The following is a 19,427-nucleotide window of genomic DNA, read 5'->3' on the forward strand; positions in this document are numbered from 1 at the left end:
TGAAATCGGGGCACATTTAAAATCCTACAAATAATTGTAGGCATACTATATACAAATTTCTGAGAAATATGTTATAATAATTAAGTCAAATATTAAAGAAAAAAATATAAAGTCCAAGTGTGCTTTTATGGTAATTAAACGAAATAAATATGACAAAATTAAATTTATTCTGACATTAAAAAACATTTTTATGTTACATATTTTGAGTTATGCTTTTAGAATTCATAAAAAAGAGGGGTTAAAAAATAAAACGACAAAAAAGTTATCTTTATATACACACACACACACACACACACACACACACACACATTCTTAGTAAGATTTAATAAATTCAGCAGGTCCCAGTGTGAATGTGTTTTTTCATTCTTGTGTTTATGAGAAACATGAGCCTGATGTGTCCTAGCAATTTCTTCAATGTTTGGGCATATATAGTATTTGAAGGCAAACTCTCATTTCCTCATCAATACATTGAAGAATTCCTCTCTTTTTACTCTTAATTGCGTTGAGTGCAGGAAACCCCCACCATTCATATCATCTTAACTTTACACCAAACAGAGGATAGAAGAAACTTGCCTCCAGTCTTTCCTGGGAACATGGGGGGTAGTGTAAACAATCCAGCACCACAGCTTAACAGCCTTTTTAAACCTAATCAGGCAAGTGAGGTGGGGGATTGGGCAGACTGTCAGCTTACAGCCAATTCCCCACACCTCTGTCCCCCAAAAATCTAAACTCCAAAAACCCTGTTGGTTTTTTGGTCCCCAACAGGCACATATTTCTCTGGAATACCATGGGGCACACCTGGAAATCTTCTAGGGCACACCAGTGCACCCTGGCACACACTTTGAGAACCACTGACCTGGTCAAATTACTCATCCAGTATGAGTTTAGAATAGAGATTTTGCAGGCATGTAAGGTCTCAAAAACTTTAGCTTCCTTACAAATTTTGTCACGAAGCTTTAGTATGTTTTCCATAAAAACAAGGGGAGAAACCAAGAAAAAGAAAAATGTGTATTCTAGGAAACAGAACAACAAACTGAAGAAAACAGGCAAAGTGAATCCTCATGACAATGAAGGGAGATGGCATAATGACAGCTGTGTACCAGGCATGGAAGACAATCACTACAGATTGAATTATATCAGAGGCTCTGGGAGAACTTTAGAAAGATGAAATTGATAGAATAGCTGATAAGTCTATCTTGAGAGGAGATCAGACAACTAGTAAAAAGGTTGAAGTTGAATTAATATAGTTCTTGTCCAACAGTCTTATGCAGGGAGATAATGATATCACAGATAATTTTAATCCTCTGTACAAATGCAAAAAAAAAAAGTACCTAATCTAATCTTAGAAAGTCAGAGAAGGCTTGATGGAGCAGATGATGCCTAAAATAAGAGCTGAAAAAAAGGCTGGGTAGCTACAGGCTACTACTTCAAACAAACTCCTGGTCACGATGTCAGAACACTTACTGAATTCCTCAAAATTGTAAGATCCATTCCATTAGTCAGGTGGTAGTGTTACCTTCTAATTCAAAGCAGGATGGGGGTCCAACCAAGAGTTTCCAAAAATCTAAGCCATGTGGGCTGCTCATCACTCACAGATAGAGTTTGTAATGGCAGCCTGGGCTTTCTACCATAATTCCTAACTACCACATTTGCCCCTACCCTACAGCCCTTCATTCCATAAAAGTGTCCTAAGAGACTAAGGAAAGTGACTCTAAAGAATTGGGCTCACACTGAGCTTGTAAGTTTTCTGGCTACTAAATGCAGTATAGGGCTGCAGAAATCCCATCCCAAAGACCAGAGTTCCAACAAGTTGCAGTCTGTGAGAGGTTAAGATGAAAACACTTGAAGCTTGTAAATACATTATAAACTTGACTAGTACAGTCAATAGAGAAGCTCCATTCAGATTTCCAGGGGGAAAAAATATTCAAAAATTCCCTCATTCAACTTGTTAACTTGTTTCTGCCATAACTGCTGGGCTTTTCCCTATGCCACCAGCAGGCTCAAACAAAGCATCATTGGGATATACCAAGGCCCTCCCAGGCAACCACAGCCCACCAAAGGAGTCATAAGAAAAAAGTTGCCTCTTAAAAAAAGTCTTGAAGCAAGTTGAGACCAAGTTCTTAGATCTTCACTTAACCAAACTGCACTCCCTTTTAAGCAGATAGAAATCTGCCAAAAACAAGTCTCTGGGCAAAATGAAAGGTTCCAGGAAAAAAATGAGAGAGATTTGTAATTTGATAAAGATAGCAAACACTCAACTGAAAAGAACTTGTACTTAGCTTTTTGAACATCTAAAAATAGCATGTATGCTCAATCTTTCTAATAAGCTGTCTCTGGGATGGGGATTTCATCGGCATAGTTCTCTGTTGTAGCATGTTAGCTGTTTCATAAGACAGATAACAATAGTCCTTTTCCTACATCAAAGGATTTAAATAACTAAACCTCTAACGTGTTGATATCATTATCCCTATTTTCTTGGTTGTGAAACTGAGGCAAAGAATAAATGAGGCTTGCCTGAGGCCAAGGAAAGATTCCTGTCTAGATTAAATACAAAATTATTAGCTCTGTAATCTCTAACAAGAGAAGCCATGAGACCTGCAATATAAGTGCTTTAAATATAGGCCACAGAAATCGATTATAGATTTAGTCTGTTGAGACCTTTTAATATACCTCACTAACCTGTTCTCAAAACACTTCTCTAAGAAATCATCGCATTGTTTCTAAAGGAAAAAAATGGCACCAAGGCTGATTACCTCAGCCAATAAGAGGAGCATCTAATATGGGTGGGTCAAGTTCACTGTCCAAAGAGTCAGCCAGTTTTGCTTAATATGCTGATCACAGACTGCATCCTTACTTCGTGCTCAAGAAGATCTGGGATTCTTGCTCACATGGCTCTAGATAGGATAGAAAGGCTTTCGATAACACTGGGTCTCCTTCCACTTACAGAAAAATATCAACAAGCAACAGCTGGCCACTTTCAAGACAAGGATACTACATAGTTCTGAGTCATATTAGGAAATATGCTAATTTTTAAATGTTTTGTACAGAGCCTGACCAGTGGTGGCACAGTGGATAAAGCGTCAACCTGGAATGCTGAGGTAGCCGGTTCAAAACCCAGAGCTTGCCTGGTCAAGGCACATATAGGAGTTGATGCTTTCTCCACCTCTCCACTCTTCTCTCTTTTTTTTCTCTCACCCCTCTCTAAAATGAATAAAATCTTGAAAAAAAAAGTTTTTTACAGAGATATTTAATTAAGAACCAGCGAATTGAACACTTTGAAAGTTCTATACAGTATATGTATACATACAACTATCCAATGTACACAAAAAAATTCTACAAACACAAACCCCATTGACTCACAAAGAAAAGAAAATGTAATTTTGAAATATTAGGCCAACTAAACCTGTTCTAAAGCCAAGGGTCTAGAATCAGAGTAGTTATAAGGACTACTGGTATTTATCTTTTGGACACAACATGATAAGAGTGAAAAACCCACTGGCATTAGAGAGAAAAACCCATGGGCATAACCCAGGGCTGGGTTCTAGCTCTGGCTCAACACCTAACCAGGTGTGGATTTGGGGCAGGTTATTTATTTATTTTTTATTTATTTATTTTTTTTAATGTGCCTTGACCGCGGGCTTTCAGCAGACCGAGTAACCCCTTGCTTGAGCCAGGGACGTTGGGTTCAAGCTGGTGAGCTTTTGCTCAAACCAGATGAGCCCACGCTCAAGCTGGCAACCTCGGGGTCTCGAACCTGGGTCTTCCGCATCCCAGTCTGACGCTCTATCCACTGCGCCACCGCCTGGTCAGGTTGGGGCAGGTTATTTAATTTTTCCTTGCGAGACCTTAGTTGTTCATTGATTGCTTTCTCATATGTGCCTTGACCGCGGGCCTTCAGCTGCCCAAGTAACCCCTTGCTCGAGCCAGCGACCTTGGGTCCAAGCTGGTGAGCTTTTGCTCAGACCAGATGAGCCTGCACTCAAGCTGGCGACCTCTGGGTCTCGAACCTGGGTCCTCTGCATCCCAGTCCAACACTCTATCCACTGCACCACCGCCTGGTCAGGCAATACCATCTACCTTTTAAGGTTGCTGTGGGGATTAACAATCTAAAAGGCCAGAAACATACAGTAAATATGAAAACTTTCCCTTGTAATCTTCAGAGCAAGCATTCCAGGTAACTCCAAGGAAAATAAATTTTATATCCTCATCATCAGCTAACAAATTAACTCCCTACTTTAGGGTAGTCTCTAAGAACAGAAACTAATATTTTGAAGTAAATTAATTAATTTCTCAAATTATAAAGCTTTTGCAAATTTAAGTATCCTCAGAAGTGCTCAACTGGCTATAGACAGATCTTGTGTAAATAATCCACTATTACTGCAAAGCAGGTCTCTGATGCTTTTCAATTCCATTTTTTTTTTTCAATTCCATTTTTTAAAAAAGATTTTTTTTTTTTTTTTTTTAAATAAATTTTTATTAATGGTAATGGGATGACATTAATAAATCAGGGTACATATATTCAAAGAAAACATGTCTAGGTTATTTTGTCATTAAATTATGTTGCATACCCCTCGCCCAAAGTCAGATTGTCCTTCGCCACCCTCTATCTAGTTCTCTGTGCCCCTCCCCCTCCCCCTAACTCTCCCCCTGTCCTCCCTCCCCCCACCCCTGGTAACCACCACACTCTTGTCCATGTCTCTTAGTCTCATTTTTATGTTCCACCAATGTATGGAATCATGTAGTTCTTGTTTTTTTCTGATTTACTTATTTCACTCCTTATAATGTTATCAAGATCCCACCATTTTGCTGTAAATGATCTGATGTCATCGTTTCTTATGGCTGAGTAGTATTCCATAGTGTATATGTGCCACATCTTCTTTATCCAGTCTTCTATTGAAGGGCTTTTTGGTTGTTTCCATGTCTTGGCCACTGTGAACAGTGCTGCAATGAACATGGGGCTACATGTGTCTTCACGTATCAATGTTTCTGAGTTTTGGGGGTATATACCCAGTAGAGGGATTGCTGGGTCATAAGGTAGTTCTATTTGCAGTTTTTTGAGGAACCACCATACTTTCCTCCATAATGGTTGTACTACCTTACAGTCCCACCAACAGTGAATGAGGGTTCCTTTTTCTCCACAGCCTCTCCAACATTTGCTATTACCCGTCTTGTTGATCATAGCTAATCTAACAGGTGTGAGGTGGTATCTCATTGTAGTTTTGATTTGCATTTCCCTAATAACTAATGAAGCTGAGCATTTTTTCATATATCTGTTGGCCATTTGTATCTCTTCCTGGGAGAAGTGTCTATTCATGTCTTCTTCCCATTTTTTTATTGGATTGTTTGTTTGTTTGTTGTTGAGTTTTATGAGTTCTTTGTAAATTTTGGAAATTAGGCCCTTATCTGAGCTGTTGTTTGAAAATATCATTTCCCATTTAGTTGGCTGTCTGTTTATTTTTAAAAAAGATTTTTTATTTACTGATTAATGGTGGGTTGTGGGGAGACGAAAAGTAGTTGCTTCATCTAGCTGTTTATCGGTTGCTTGTCATATGTGCCTTGACCTGGGAAGCCCAGGGTTTCAAATGGGTGACCTCAGTGTTCCAGGTCAGCGCTCTATCCACTGTGCCACCTCAGGCTAGGCTCAATTCCACTTTTCATCTGCCTTTCTATTCTCTCCAAAATTGTCCAACTTCTAATAAAAGATCAAATTACACCCTAAACATATATAATTCAGGCTGTCACTCAGAAAGAAAATACTACCAATAAAGTTATTTAATTGTTCCTTTTTTTTTTTTTTTTTTTTTGGTGACAGAGTCAGACAGAGGGACAGATAGGGACAGACAGCCAGGAAGGGAGAGAGATGAGAAGCATCAATTCTTCATTGTGGCACCTTAGTTGTTCATTGATTGTTTTCTCATATGTGCCTTGACTGGGGACTACAGCAGACTGAGTGACTCCTTGCTCGAGCCAGCAACCTTAGGCTCAAGCTGGTGAGCCCTGCTCAAACCAGATGAGCCTGCACTCGAGCTGGCGACCTCAGGGTCTCGAACCTAGGTCTTCCGCATCCCAGTCTGCGCCACCACCTGGTCAGGCTGACATTTTCCTTTTTATTATATCTCAAAGAAATAAGGACCTACGTAAAAGTTTTAAAGGTATATGCTTACACTGACTGAGATCTTCAGATGACACAATTTGGAGCTAAAAATGTCCCATCATATCTCAGCTTTGTGGTAATTCTTCAATTGTTAAAGTACAGGATCTACCAACATTTTTACGCCTTTTCTGGAACAATTCTATCCTCTTCACACTAAGAATAGCTATCCTTACACTTCTCTCCACCATCTCAAATTCCAATTCTTCTTATAAGACTCAATTATAAAGTGACATTCACGAAGCAGTCCTTCAATAAGCAGATCCAGGCTGTGTTTCCTGATCCTCCTCTAGAGGGCGCACAGTACTCTCCTCTCTTCTTTACCATGCCCTTAACCCACTCCACTAATGCACTCTCAGATTAAAATTCAGTGTCCAGTGAGACATATGCCATCTCGCTGTAGCTAGCCGACATTATCCTACTAATTAATCCCTTGATTACTCAATGCATTACCGAGACTTTGGCACATAATGCATAGTCTTACTTTCCACCTGAACTTTAGGCAAGTTATTCAAGTTCTCTGAGCCTACCCTGCTTATCTGTAAAGTGAGGATAAAGACAGTAGTATCTACCTCAGCATAGTTGAAGGATTAAATGGAATAATGTACATTAAGTGTCTAGCATGTAGGCCTCTGGAGTTGGAGAACTGGTGGACTAAGAACCCAAAAAATTCTGTTACTACCACCAAAAAACTTTGGATAAGACATAAAACATTACGGCAAGTACCAGTATATTTGAAATTACAAGAAAGAATGGGAAAATACCAAGTGCCAGAACTGAAGAAGGAAGTGAAAACTGAGATGAAACCTCAGCTACCTAAGCTGGGGTTTTTAAAGGCTTCATTGGGCCAAAAGATGTGGCCTGAAGCTGGTATGAAGCAGGAAGTTTGAACTGAGACCCTATATAAATAGGACCTCAGTGAAAGGGTAAATTTGGAAGAAAAACAAAATCTACATACAGCACAGGGAGTTATCAAGGAGGTTTATATGTCTCTGGGCTTGGGACACAAAATTCTGAGAAAATATTATTTCTAACCGACAAGGAAAGTCATCTTTCAACAAAAGAATGGAATAAAACATTTTCAAACACACAAGTTCTCAAAATATTTACCTTCTCTTTAAGAAGCCGATAAAGATTGGGTTCCTTGAAATGAGGAAGTAAATCAAGAAAAAGGAAAATATGGGATCTGGGCACCTGGGCATCCAACACAGGAAACAGAAGGGAATTCCTAGAATGATGGTAGAGAGACATACCAGGATGACACCTGGGTAACAGCCCAGACAGCAACCAGTAGAGAGATGTGAACAGAGAATGGATGGCTCCCAGGAGGGTTGTCTCAAAGGAAAAAAATGAGGATTTTCTTAAAACCACTTTATTGAAGTATGATTGACATATAAAAAGCTGTACATAGGAAAATCAGGGCTTTTAAAAGAAATGTCTCATTTCAGATCTGGATACAATGCAATAGGAAGTATACATGTGAAATGTTAGTGCCAGAAAAGTGAAAACTGAACCTAATCAACATTTAGATCCAAATTCCAGTTTACAAGAAAATACTTGGAAAAAAGTAGTAGAAAGTAGTCTGTAGAAAGTAGTTGAACATACGGAAGATGTGGGAGGTTCTACAGAAAGACCTGTTTTCTTGGAAAAGTCAGTGGCATAAGGAAAAAAAGTGGGTGGAGGGGATACTATTCTAGAGTAAAAGAGACTAAGAAGACAAATATAATGTGTGGACCTTTAAGAAAATACCATTTGCAAAAACAACAAAACTATAGAAAGTATCTTCTAATAAAATTATCGGCACAAAATATGTAAGACATTTTTATAGGAAATTATTAAACTTTAAAAACAAAAATAGTCTTAAAAAAAGAGAGCTACATTATGCTCAAGGAATATAAGGACTCAGTATTATATATATATATAATGTCAACTCTCCCAAATTAATTTGAAAATCAGTGTCATTCTGGTCAAATATCAAGAAAGATTTTTCACCTGACCGGTGGTGGCACAGTGGATAGAGGATCAACTTGGGATGCTGAGGTCCCAAGTTTGAAACCCCCAGGTTGCTTGCTTGAGCACAGGCTCATCTGGCTTGAGCACAGGGTCACCAGCTTGAGCATGGGATCATTGACATGATCCATGGTTGCTGGCTTGTGCCCAAAGGTAATGCCTAGAAGCCCAAGGTTGCTGGCTTGAGCAAGGGGTCAGTGGCTTGGCTTAAGTCCCCTGGTCACGGCCCATATGAGCAGCAATCAATGAACAACTAAAGTGATACAACTACAAGTTGATGCTTCTCATCTCTCCCCCTTCCTCCCTTCCTGTCTCTCTCTCTCTCAAAGAAAAAAAAAAAGATTTTTCTGTCTGTCCCTATCTGTCCCTCTCTCTGACTCTCTCTCTGTCTCTGTAAAAATAAATAAATAAATAAAGATGCAAAATAGCCAACTTGAAGGAGAAATAATAATAAGGTGAGATAGAGGGGACTTATCCTACTAGACAAAATTTCTATAAAGCTATAGTAATTAAAATAGGGTGCTGGTAGTCCTGGCTGGGTGGCTCAGTGGATAAAGCATCATCCCAGTGCACCGAGGTTGCAGTTTTGATCCCCAGTCAGGCATGAACAAGAAGAAATCAACAAGTACACAACTAAATGAAACAACTGGGTAGAGAGCTGAGTTGATGCTTCTCCCTCTCTCCCCCTTTCTTTATCTCTCTCCCTTTCTGCCCCTTTCTTTTTCTCTTTCTCTCAAATCAATGGAAAAATTAAAAATAAAAAAATAAAATAAGATACTAATTCTCAGATCTGGTAGCTCCGTTGGTTGGAGTATCATCCCAATACACTAAGGTTGTAGGTTTGATCTCAGTTAGAGGACATACAAGAATCAACACATGAATGCATAAATCAGTGGGATAACAAGTTGATGGTTCTCTCTTTCTCTAAAATCAATCAATAAATAAAGCTAAAAAGATAATTTTTTTTTAGAAAAGATACTGGTGAAGGAAAACACAACTAGACCAGTGAAACAGAATAATAGACTTAGAAATGGTCCCATGTATATGTGAAGCTTAGTATAAATCAGGAAAGAAAAGGCAGTTAGTTTATTCAATAAATAGTATTGGGGTAACCAACTATTCATTTGGAAAAAAAGATAAAGTTATATATCTATCATATATACAAATATAAATAGTAATTTAAAGATTCAAATATGAAAAGCAAAATTATAAAGCTTTTAGATGGCAGGAATCTATCTTTATATAATTTTTAAGTAAGATACAAAAACCACCAACCATAAAGTAACAGACTGATCTAGTTAACCACACAAAAAGGTTAAAACATCTGTTTGACAAAATATACTATAAACTCAAAGGATTAGTATACAGAACATATAGAATATATACAAATTAGTAAGAAAAAGACCAACATCTCTACAAAAAATAGGCGAAGGCTATACACAGAAATTTCAGTGAAAAGGAAAATGGCCAATATACCTAGTAAAAAATCCTCACATTCACAAGTAATCAAGGAAATATAAAATTAAACCAGCAATAAGGTAACATTTCATGCCCATCATATTAATAAAAATTTAAAAGTCTAAGGACTGTTAGTGAGGAGGAGAAACCAGAACTCTAATTCATCCTCATGGTAGGAATGTAGACTAGTATGACTTCTTTGAAGAGCAATTTCCCAATATTTATCTAGTAAAGTTGAAGATGCACATAGCTTACAACCCACACATCACTTCTAGGGGTCTTCACAAGAGCACAAAGAAACTGGTGCAAGGATGTTCACTATACATAGTGAAAGAAATGAAAGCAATCTGTCCCACAGAAGAGAAATAGATAAATTCTCACCCAGAAGCCAGATCTCATTTGGAGGGACTGGCACTGGGAGAAAATTGTCTACCAGGCTCATGCTTAAAAAAGAATGTCCAACAAGCCCTTAGTCAAATTTCATTCTTCCTAGCCTCAGTTTCCCCTACTCTCTAGTGGGCACAAATGCTACCTTTGCTCAGAACACTGATTAATACAAATATGTCTTCTCTACACCTAGACACCTGAGTAACGGTGAAAGTAATGGGATCCCACAACTGTGCTAACTGTAGTAATTATATCTTTATACTCTTCAACCCCAGCTACACCCCTCATGTTGCCTAGATCTCCTTCTCAGTGTCTGTAGTCAGCTCTCCCCTATTTACCAGTGGCAATTCTAAAGCTTCATTACTCTGTGGGTACCAATTCCATCACCATCCTCTCTCCACATTCTCAACAGACAACTCAGCCTCCTATTTCATCAAGAATAGTCAGTCCTCTGGCCTGACCAGGAGGTGGCGCAGTGGATAGAACGTCGGACTGGGATGTGGAGGATCCAAGTTCAAGACCCCGAGGTCGACAGCTTGAGCCCAAGGTCGCTGGCTCAAGCAAGGGGTCACTCGATCTGCTGTAGCCCCCGGTCAAGGCACATATGAGAAATCAATCAATGAACAACTAAGGAGTCGCAACAAAGAATTGATGTTTCTCATCTCTTTCCCTTCTTGTCTGTCTGTCCCTATCTGTCCCTCTCTCTGACTCTCACTGTCTCTGCCACAAAAAATAAATAAATAAAAACTTTTAAAAAATTAAGAATAGTCCTCTGTAGTGAATTATTTTAATTTCTGCCTCTTCTTCCTGATCTGCATCTGAATGTTTCCTCTCATTTCAGTGCAAGATGTATATATAGCCTTCCTCCTGCCCAAAGCTGTTCCTTTATTCCTTGTCTCCTTGTTATCCATCATTTATTTCCTTTCTTCTGTACTTCCTTACTGGTCTTCTTGCTCTCTTATAAAAATGTTCAGGTTGCCTGACCAGGCGGTGGCGCAGTGGATAGAGCGTCGGACTGGGATGCGGAGGACCCAGGTTCGAGACCCCAAGGTCGCCAGCTTGAGCATAGGCTCATCTGGTTTGAGCAAAGCTCACCAGCTTGAGCCCAAGGTCGCTGGCTTGAGTAAGGGGTTACTCAGTCTGCTGAAGGCCCGTGGTCAAGGCTCATATGAGAAAGCAATCAATGAACAACTACAATGTCACAATGAAAAACTGATGATTGCTTTTCCCTTCTCTCTGTTCCTGTCTGTCTGTCCCTATCTATCTCTCTCTCTGATTCTTTCTGTCTCTGTAAAAAAATAAAAGTTCAGGTTGCTTAAAATATCCTCAAAGTATAAGAAACTAATAATGATGGTTGCTAATGGGGAGAGCTGGGTGGCTGGTAGACAGGGAAGGAAAGGAAACATTTTATCATAAACCTTTTCATGCTTTTTGATTTTTGAACCATATGTATATATTAGTTATTACCTATTATTTCAAAATATCTATGGTCATTAGTGTTTCTTTCTCTCTCTCTATTGGATTTTTAATGACTGAAGCAAAAAAGATGTAAAAACCACAGCTCTGGAAGAACCCTACTAGTTTTGTACCTCTCTTCAAACTTGCTGTTGGCCTCCTGTTGGGCCTTGTATTTCAGAGCAGGGTCTCTGAAGATGTCCTTGTTGGCAACAGTTTTGTTCAAGGGGATTTCCAAAGAGTACTTTGTGGGAATGAAATGATCATAGTTATAAGCTTTCACAAGATTTAATATTTGACCTCCTGGCAACTTTCTTCTTGCCATTGCAGCTGTCACTTTGTGGGAATAGCAGTCAATTCCAGCCACCAGAGCATGGCTGTAGGAACAGGTACCATCATTAATATTCTTCACAATGACTGCTTTGTGTCCGGGGTGGCATCCAGCCAGGACCAGCACTACCTTCCCGGGTTTCATAACTTGCCCATTTCAACAGCAGCCACTTGGGCCTATAGCCATAAGTGTCACTCTTAGCTCTTTCAGAGGGTCTCTTATCCGTCTATCATATAATATTGGTGCTTCCTTAGGCCATTTGTATTCTGTCCTTTTCTTTATTTACTCTACTCATTCTTGTGAGAAAGCTGTTTCACATTCATAGCTTCAGCTATCACTTAAAAGCTCACGACTTTTAGACCTGTATTTCTACCTCATCTCTTCTTCCGGAATTCTATATAAGTTTATCGACTACCTGCTAGGTATCCCACTTGAAGATAATTAACAGATTTTTAAAAAGTCTCACCTTTTGTTTATCCATCAGTTTATCTGTTTATTCAGTTAATCATCATTCATTTACCCATTCAAAAAATATTTATACAGTGTTTTGATCACTAATAAGTCCAAACTCATGATGCAGCTTTGACAATGAATGAGATAAAAATATCAACCCTCTAGGTCCTTACAGCCTTTAAAGATTTCTTTTTTTTTAATTTTTAAAATTCATTTTAGAGAGGAGAGAGAAAGGGAGAGAGACAGAGACAGAGAGGGAGAGAGAGAGGAGAGAGAGACAGAGAGAGAAGGTGAGGAGGCGCTGGAAGCATGAACTCCCATATGTGCCTTGACCAGGCAAGCCCAGGGTTTCGAACCGGCGACCTCAGCATTTCCAGGTTGATGCTTTATCCACTACGCCACCACAGGTCAGGTGGTCCTTACAGCCTTTAATAATATTTAAAGTTGTTGGTCTAATTCCTTACTCTCTTTTGGGTTCTCCCATTTGAAATAAGAAAATTGTTCCTTTGGACTCTAATTCTATTTACAACTCCCAGGAGATAGGAAGAGAGGGAAACAGGTAAGTAATTGGAATTACAATATACATAGAATTATATAAAAATGCTGTATAGCCTGACCGGGCGGTGACACAGTGGATAGAGCATCAGACTGGGATGTGGAAGACCCAGGTTCAAGTCCCCGAGGTAGCCAGCTTGAGCGAGGGCTCATCTGGTTTGAGCAAAAAGCTCACTAGTTTGAGCCTAAGGTGCTGGCTCGAGCAAGGGGTCACTCAGTCTGCAGAAGGCCCGTGGTCAAGGCATGTATGAGAAAGCAATCAATGAACAATTAAGGTGTTGCAATGCGCAACGAAAAACTGATTGATGCTTCTCATCTCTCCATTCCTGTCTGTCTGTCCCTGTCTATCCCTCTCTCTGACTCTGTCTCTGTAAAAAAAAAAAAAATGCTGTATAGTAAGGATAAGCACAGTGGAGCTCAGGGAACAATTAGGAGAGACAATTAATCTAGCCTTGGAGGCTAAGGAAGGCTTCCAGAGGCAACACAGCCAAATTCTGAAAGATGATGAATAAGACATCTCTTGTGACCCATCGCACAGTTTGTGGGCCCATCTTTTTATTCCAGTAATTTCTCTGGCAATCAGCTATGGAACCTCATAGCATTTCACTCTGTTTACCAGTCATCTCTCATTTTCTGCCCCCAGGACTCCACCAAATGGGATTTCTATGGAAACCCACTCAGCCACTCAGCCATTCTGAAACACATGCAAATCTTAAGTGTGAAGAAATTTTTACACAAGCCTAACCTGTGATGGCACAGTGGATAAAGCATCAACCTGGAACGCCAAGGTTGCTGTTCAAGCCCCTGGGTTTGCCTGGTTAAGGCACATATGGGAGTTTATGTTTCCTGCTCCTCCCCCCTTCATTCTCTCTGTCTCTCTCTCCCCTGTCTCTCTTCTCTCTAAAATGAATAAAGTCTTGAAAAAAGAATTTATAGACAACCTTTGATCAATGGGGAAAGGAAGCCAGTGAATAAATACTCCTCTTTTCCCAGCCTTGAACAATTACTCTGAGGTATATTCTACCTGTTCCCATAGAAGGACCCTAGTGGCACTGAGCCTCAGTTGCTCACAGTAGTAACCAAGTCTACAACATGCATTTAGATTGGCCTTCCCTTTTCCCCTATATCACTATTTCTAAATCCTACTCCTGTTCTTTGGGATCACCTCTCAAAATAAACTACCTGTAAACAAACTTTTATCTCAGTTTCTACTTTCTGGGTAAAATCCAGGCTAAGACAGAATATCAGGAAATAATTATTTAGGTAGGAATAGAATCAACTAAATGTGGTCCAGGTAGATTTATAAATATCTAAATTTGTGGAATAGCAAAGGAATAGTATATTTAGTGAGCTAAATGTAGTTACAAACCTTATTACCCTTATAAACCTGTTTCTTGTCCTGTGGTCTCTAAATTTGTGAATGTTTCCATCACCCAACCAGTTGCTCTTTCTAGAAACCTGGGAGTCATGCTTGACCCGTCCCCCCTCTTTATTCTCTAATATCCAATTAATTAGCCACAAAGTTCTCCTAAATCTTCTCCTATTTGTTGCCATCTCTCCATTACCACTGCCGTTGCCTTGGTTTGGTCTGTCACCATTTTTCTTTATTTTTTTTAAGATTTTTATTTATTGATTTTACAGAGAGAAGAAGGGAGGAGTGGAAGTATCAACTCATAGCTGCTTCACTTTAGTTAGTCATTGGTTCCTTGTCGTATGTGCCTTGACTGGGCAAGCCAAATTTAGAACCAGCAACCTCAGTATTCCAGGTCTGCACACTATCCACTGCACCACAACAGGCCAGGTCCTTTGTACTTCTTTCCACTTAATCTGTCATTTGCAGAGTCAATGGCTGCTCTAATTTTTATCATGCTTATTCATGAACTTCATATAGATGAAATATTTTTAAGTAAATTTGAAGTAAGTGTGTGTGTGTGAGTATTTTTTTAAGTGAAAGGAGGGGAGATAGTGAGACAGACTCCTGCATGCACCTCAACTGGGATCCACCCAGTGACCCCTGTCTGGGGCTGATGCTCTAATCAATCAAGCTATTTTTAGCATTTGAGGCTGATGCCCTGGGACCAGCCGAACTATCCTCAGCACCTGGGCTGATGCTCAAACCAATCGAGCCACTGGCTGCGGGAGGGGAAGAGAAAGAAAAGGGGGAGAGGGATGAGGAAAGAAGTAAATGGTCACTTTTCTGTGTGCCCTGACCGGGAATCAAACCCAGGACATCCATACACCAGGCCAATGTTCTATCCACTGAGCCAACCAGCCAGGGCCCTGAAGTATATATTATTTATTTATTTTATATTTTTTATAAAGATGTACTATTACTTTAAAATATTGGATAACAGTGACTGTGATAACTAAATATCTAAATCTTTACTTGTAATCAAATTTAAAACAGTTGGAAGAGTACAGGGACAAAAAGTAGGTGATGCAAGAATATTTTTTTAAAAATCATTGTAAACTATACTGTACTGGAAAAAACATAAGACATTTAGCTTCAATAAATAATAAAAATCAAGTTTTCACCTTAAGTTTTGGATATATGTGGCGCAGAGAATCTGCAGTTCCCTTATCAGCTTCATCAGAAATACACACAATATCTAGCTTCATTTTCATCTTGAATTCTGCAGATAGAGCTTTTTGGACATCCCTCGTTGTAACAACAATGACTTCTGTATCACAAAACAAAAAAAAAAAAAAGAAGAAAAACCATAAAAACTCTCATTCATTTAGATAACAACTTGTCTATTTCAATTAGATTTGGTCTGTTTCTAACAGTTAATATTATTGAGCCATTTCAATGTATTTTACATGAGTTCTCTCAATTCTTACAACAATCTCACTCTGCAAATCAGAAATCTTGGACTATAAATTGTGTGACTTTGTTCAGGGTTACGCAACTAGTACACAATGGATTTAAGATAAAACTCAGGTCTGTCTAATTACAGCCCACACTTTAATATATTATACATGATACTTCTTGATCTAAAGAATTTAGAAGAACATTCATCAAAGTATATAAAAGAGGGATCACATTTTAAATCTTCATGCACTAAAAAGAAAGAGCTATTACCACTTCCACCAGGTAGCCATTATTACTTCAATGAGGATTAAAATAACCCTAGTTAGAGGCAATTTCCACATAACCGATGTCTTTACCTTATATGTAGCTATCAACCAATGACAGAAAACTTGGCATTTTGTCATGGATCTTTGGTAGAGTAATATAATCTGCTATAACATAACATGTGTTGCTAATGTCTGAAGACTGATTTTTAGCATCTCTACAGTGGAACAATTTCTACTTGTTCCATGATAGTGTTCCAAGTCACAATTATCTCTCCCTTTCACTGTAATCTTCTTTTCTATTTTCTTCCCTTCTCTTCCTTTCTTTTTCAAATCATTTAACCTTCCTTCTCTTTCTCTCTTCTTTCTTCCTCTCCTCAGTCTTCTTTCTTATTCACTAACTCACTTATTCGTTCAATAAATACAAATACATTTAATATGTAAAAGATAAATAAGCACTGAGAATTCAGAAACAAACTCAACATTTTCCTATTTTTAAGAAACTTAACATGAAGAAACTAGATGTGGAAATGACCAAGGAAGGTTTCATGGAAGAGATGGCCTTTGAGGTAGGCCATGATGAATTTAAGTACAACAAAAATTTCTTTACTACATATTGTATATAAAATGCTAATGCTACAAAGATGAATTAGACATTGTACCAGCTCTCAGACAGGTCAGTCTCCCATGCCACTAACTACAGCATAAAATAGGCCTTGAGAACTAGTAAGATAGAAAAACAAAGTGTGATAGAAGCATAAAGGACAAGGTGAATGATGCTGTTTGGTATTTCAAGAAGGTGACATTTCCACAGGTTGGAGGGGACTTCTTTTTTCTTTTTAAATTTAGAGAGAGAGGGAGAGAAAGACAGTCAGAAAGGAAGAGAGATGAGAAGCACTAACTCATAGTTGCTTAGTTGTTCACTGATTGCTTCTCATATGTGCCTTGACCAGCAGGCTCCAGCTGAGCCACTGACCTCTTGCTCAAGCCAGTGTGACCTTGGGCTTCAAGCCAGCAACCATGAGGGTCACATCTATGATCCCATGCTCAAGCCAGAAACCCTCTGCTAAAGCTGGTGACTTCGGGGTTTTGAACTTGGATCCTCAGTGTCCCAGGTCAGTGCTCTATCCACTGCGCCACCACCTGATCAGGTGAGAGGACATTTTAGGGAGAGTGGATAGAGTGAAGGGGGTAAATTAACTGCGAATATGGGAGAATCAGTCTAATAATTAGACCAACACTTTTCTGTATGGAGAGAGACAAAAGCTAAGGGTTATATTAACTTCTCTAAAATCATGAACAATATGAAAAGAGCAAACACAGATTTGGTTATTAAACTCCAGAATCCTATGTTTAGAAGGCACTCTTCAATTTCTAAGCACTCTCCAATATAACAGCCTGGCCTGTGGTGGCTCAGTGGACAGAGCATTGACCTGGAATGCTGAGGTCACCGGTTTAAAACATTGGGCTTGCCCAGTCAAGGCACATATGAGAAGCAACCAATGAACAACTAAAGTGAAGCAATTTTGCATTGATACTTCTTGTTCCCCTCTACCTCCATTCTGTAAAATCAATAAATATATTTTTTAAAAAGACACATATAATCTGGCCAGGCAGTAGCACAGTGAATTGAGAATCAAACTGGGACGCAGAGGACCCAGGTTCGAGACCCCGAGGTCACCAGCTTGAGCCCAAGGTTGCTGGCTTGAGGAAAGGGTTACTCGGTCTGCTGTAGCCCCACGGTCAAGGCACATATGAGAAAGCAATCAATGAACAACTAAGGTGCCGCAACGAATAATTGATGCTTCTCACCTCTCTCCCTTCCTGTCTGTCTGTCCCTCTCTCAGACTCTATCTCTGTCACAAAAAATAAATAAAAAAGATTAATACAAAAAAAGACACATATAGCAAAAGTAAAAAGAAAAGTTACAGATGACAAATCCTAAAGAATAATTAAAATACATTAGATTTTAAAGTACACTAAGATGTGTTCTTCACCTGTGAAGTTGAGCTCTAAAAAAGAAAATCTCTTCTAAAATATATTTCTTAATATCAATGTCATATAAACTACTGCATAGAAATGTCATGGGTCTCAGAAAGGCAATTCTCATAGTGGAATGATCACTGGATCACAAAACCAGTCCCTAGAATCTAGCACCATGTCCATCTGTTTTCTTAATTTTTGACAGAGACAGAGTAGAGTCAGAGAGAGGGACAGACAGGGACAGAAAGACAGGAAGGGAGAGAGATGAGAAGCATACAAGTCTTCATTGTAGCACCTTAGTTGTTCATTGATTGCTTTCTCATATGTGCCTTGACTGGGGGGCTCCAGCAGAGTAAGTGACCCCCTGCTCAAGCCAGTGAGTGATCTTGGGCTCAAGCCAGCAACCTCTGGGCTCGAGCCAGTGATCATGGAGTCATGTCTATGAGCCTGTGCTCAAGCTGGCGACCTTGGGGTTTCAAACCTGGGTCCTGTAGCACCATGTCCATCTGGTCCTATGATTGCTATATCCAACTACCGGACACCTCAAACTCATTGTGGCCAAAGCTGAACTCATTCTTTTCATTCAAACTTATTCCCTTTCCCAGTTAATGGCACCACCTAGTCACCCAAGCAAAAAGTAGATATAAGGCTTCCCTTTTTTTTCAACTTCTACTCCTCTTAATTATCAATTTTTTCAAATGTCCCCTCTTCTCCAACTTAGTGCTTGCTACCTCTTCAGTTCACGGCCTCCTTATTACTGGTGTGGACTTGTATATCAATCTCCTAACTCATCTCCCTGCTTAGTCTTGACTCCCTAAAATCTATTTCTCATATAACTTCCAAAGCAATTTTTAAAAAATATAAATCTAGGCCCTGGCCGGTTGGCTCAGTGGTAGAGCATCGGCCTGGCGTGCAGAAGTCCCAGGTTCGATTCCCAGCCGGGGCACACAGGAGAGGCGCCCATCTGCTTCTCCACCCCTCCCCCTCTCCTTCCTCTCTGTCTCTCTCTTCCCCTCCCGCAGCGGAGGCTCCATTGGAGCAAAGATGGCCCGGGCGCTGGGGATGGCTCCTTGGCCTCTGCCCCAGGCGCTAGAGTGGCTCTGGTCATGACAGAGTGACGCCCCGGAGGTACAGAGCATCGCCCCCTGGTGGGCAGAGCGTCACCCCTGGTGGGCGTGCCGGGTGGATCCCGGTCGGGCGCATGCGGGAGTCTGTCTGACTGTCTCTCCCCGTTTCCAACTTCAGAAAAATACAAAAAAAAAAAAATATATATATATATATATATAAATCTAAATTATCAAACTTATTACCATAAAGCTATTGATAATATTTCCTTATCTTTTTAATGTCTGTAGGATCTGGAGTTATGTTTCCTCTCATTCTTGTTACTAGTAATATTTCTTCTCTTTTTCCCAGATCAATATAACTAATTTTATTGATTCTTCTTGAATGCTTTGTTTTCTATTTCCTTTACTTCTGCTCTCTTTTTTAGAGAGAGACAGAGACAGACAGAGAGAGATCTGAAGCATCAACTCACAGTTGCAGCACCTTAGTTGTTCACTGATTCCT

The 19,427-nt window shown here is 39.5% G+C and overlaps 1 protein-coding gene across 2 annotated transcripts in view; it reads right to left on the reverse strand.

Annotated features, from left to right (window-relative positions):
• The window catches only part of EIF2B3 (eukaryotic translation initiation factor 2B subunit gamma), a 128,912-nt gene that overhangs the window by 101,164 nt on the left and 8,321 nt on the right, over nt 1–19,427 (reverse strand). For both annotated transcript variants that reach the window (XM_066376163.1, XM_066376162.1), the window contains exon 3: nt 15,336–15,481. In XM_066376163.1, coding sequence (XP_066232260.1) covers nt 15,336–15,481 — 146 coding nt within the window. The remainder of the gene's footprint in view (nt 1–15,335; nt 15,482–19,427) is intronic.

Source organism: Saccopteryx leptura, chromosome 3 (genome assembly GCF_036850995.1).
Source record: "Saccopteryx leptura isolate mSacLep1 chromosome 3, mSacLep1_pri_phased_curated, whole genome shotgun sequence".
NCBI classification, from domain to species: domain Eukaryota; kingdom Metazoa; phylum Chordata; class Mammalia; order Chiroptera; family Emballonuridae; genus Saccopteryx; species Saccopteryx leptura.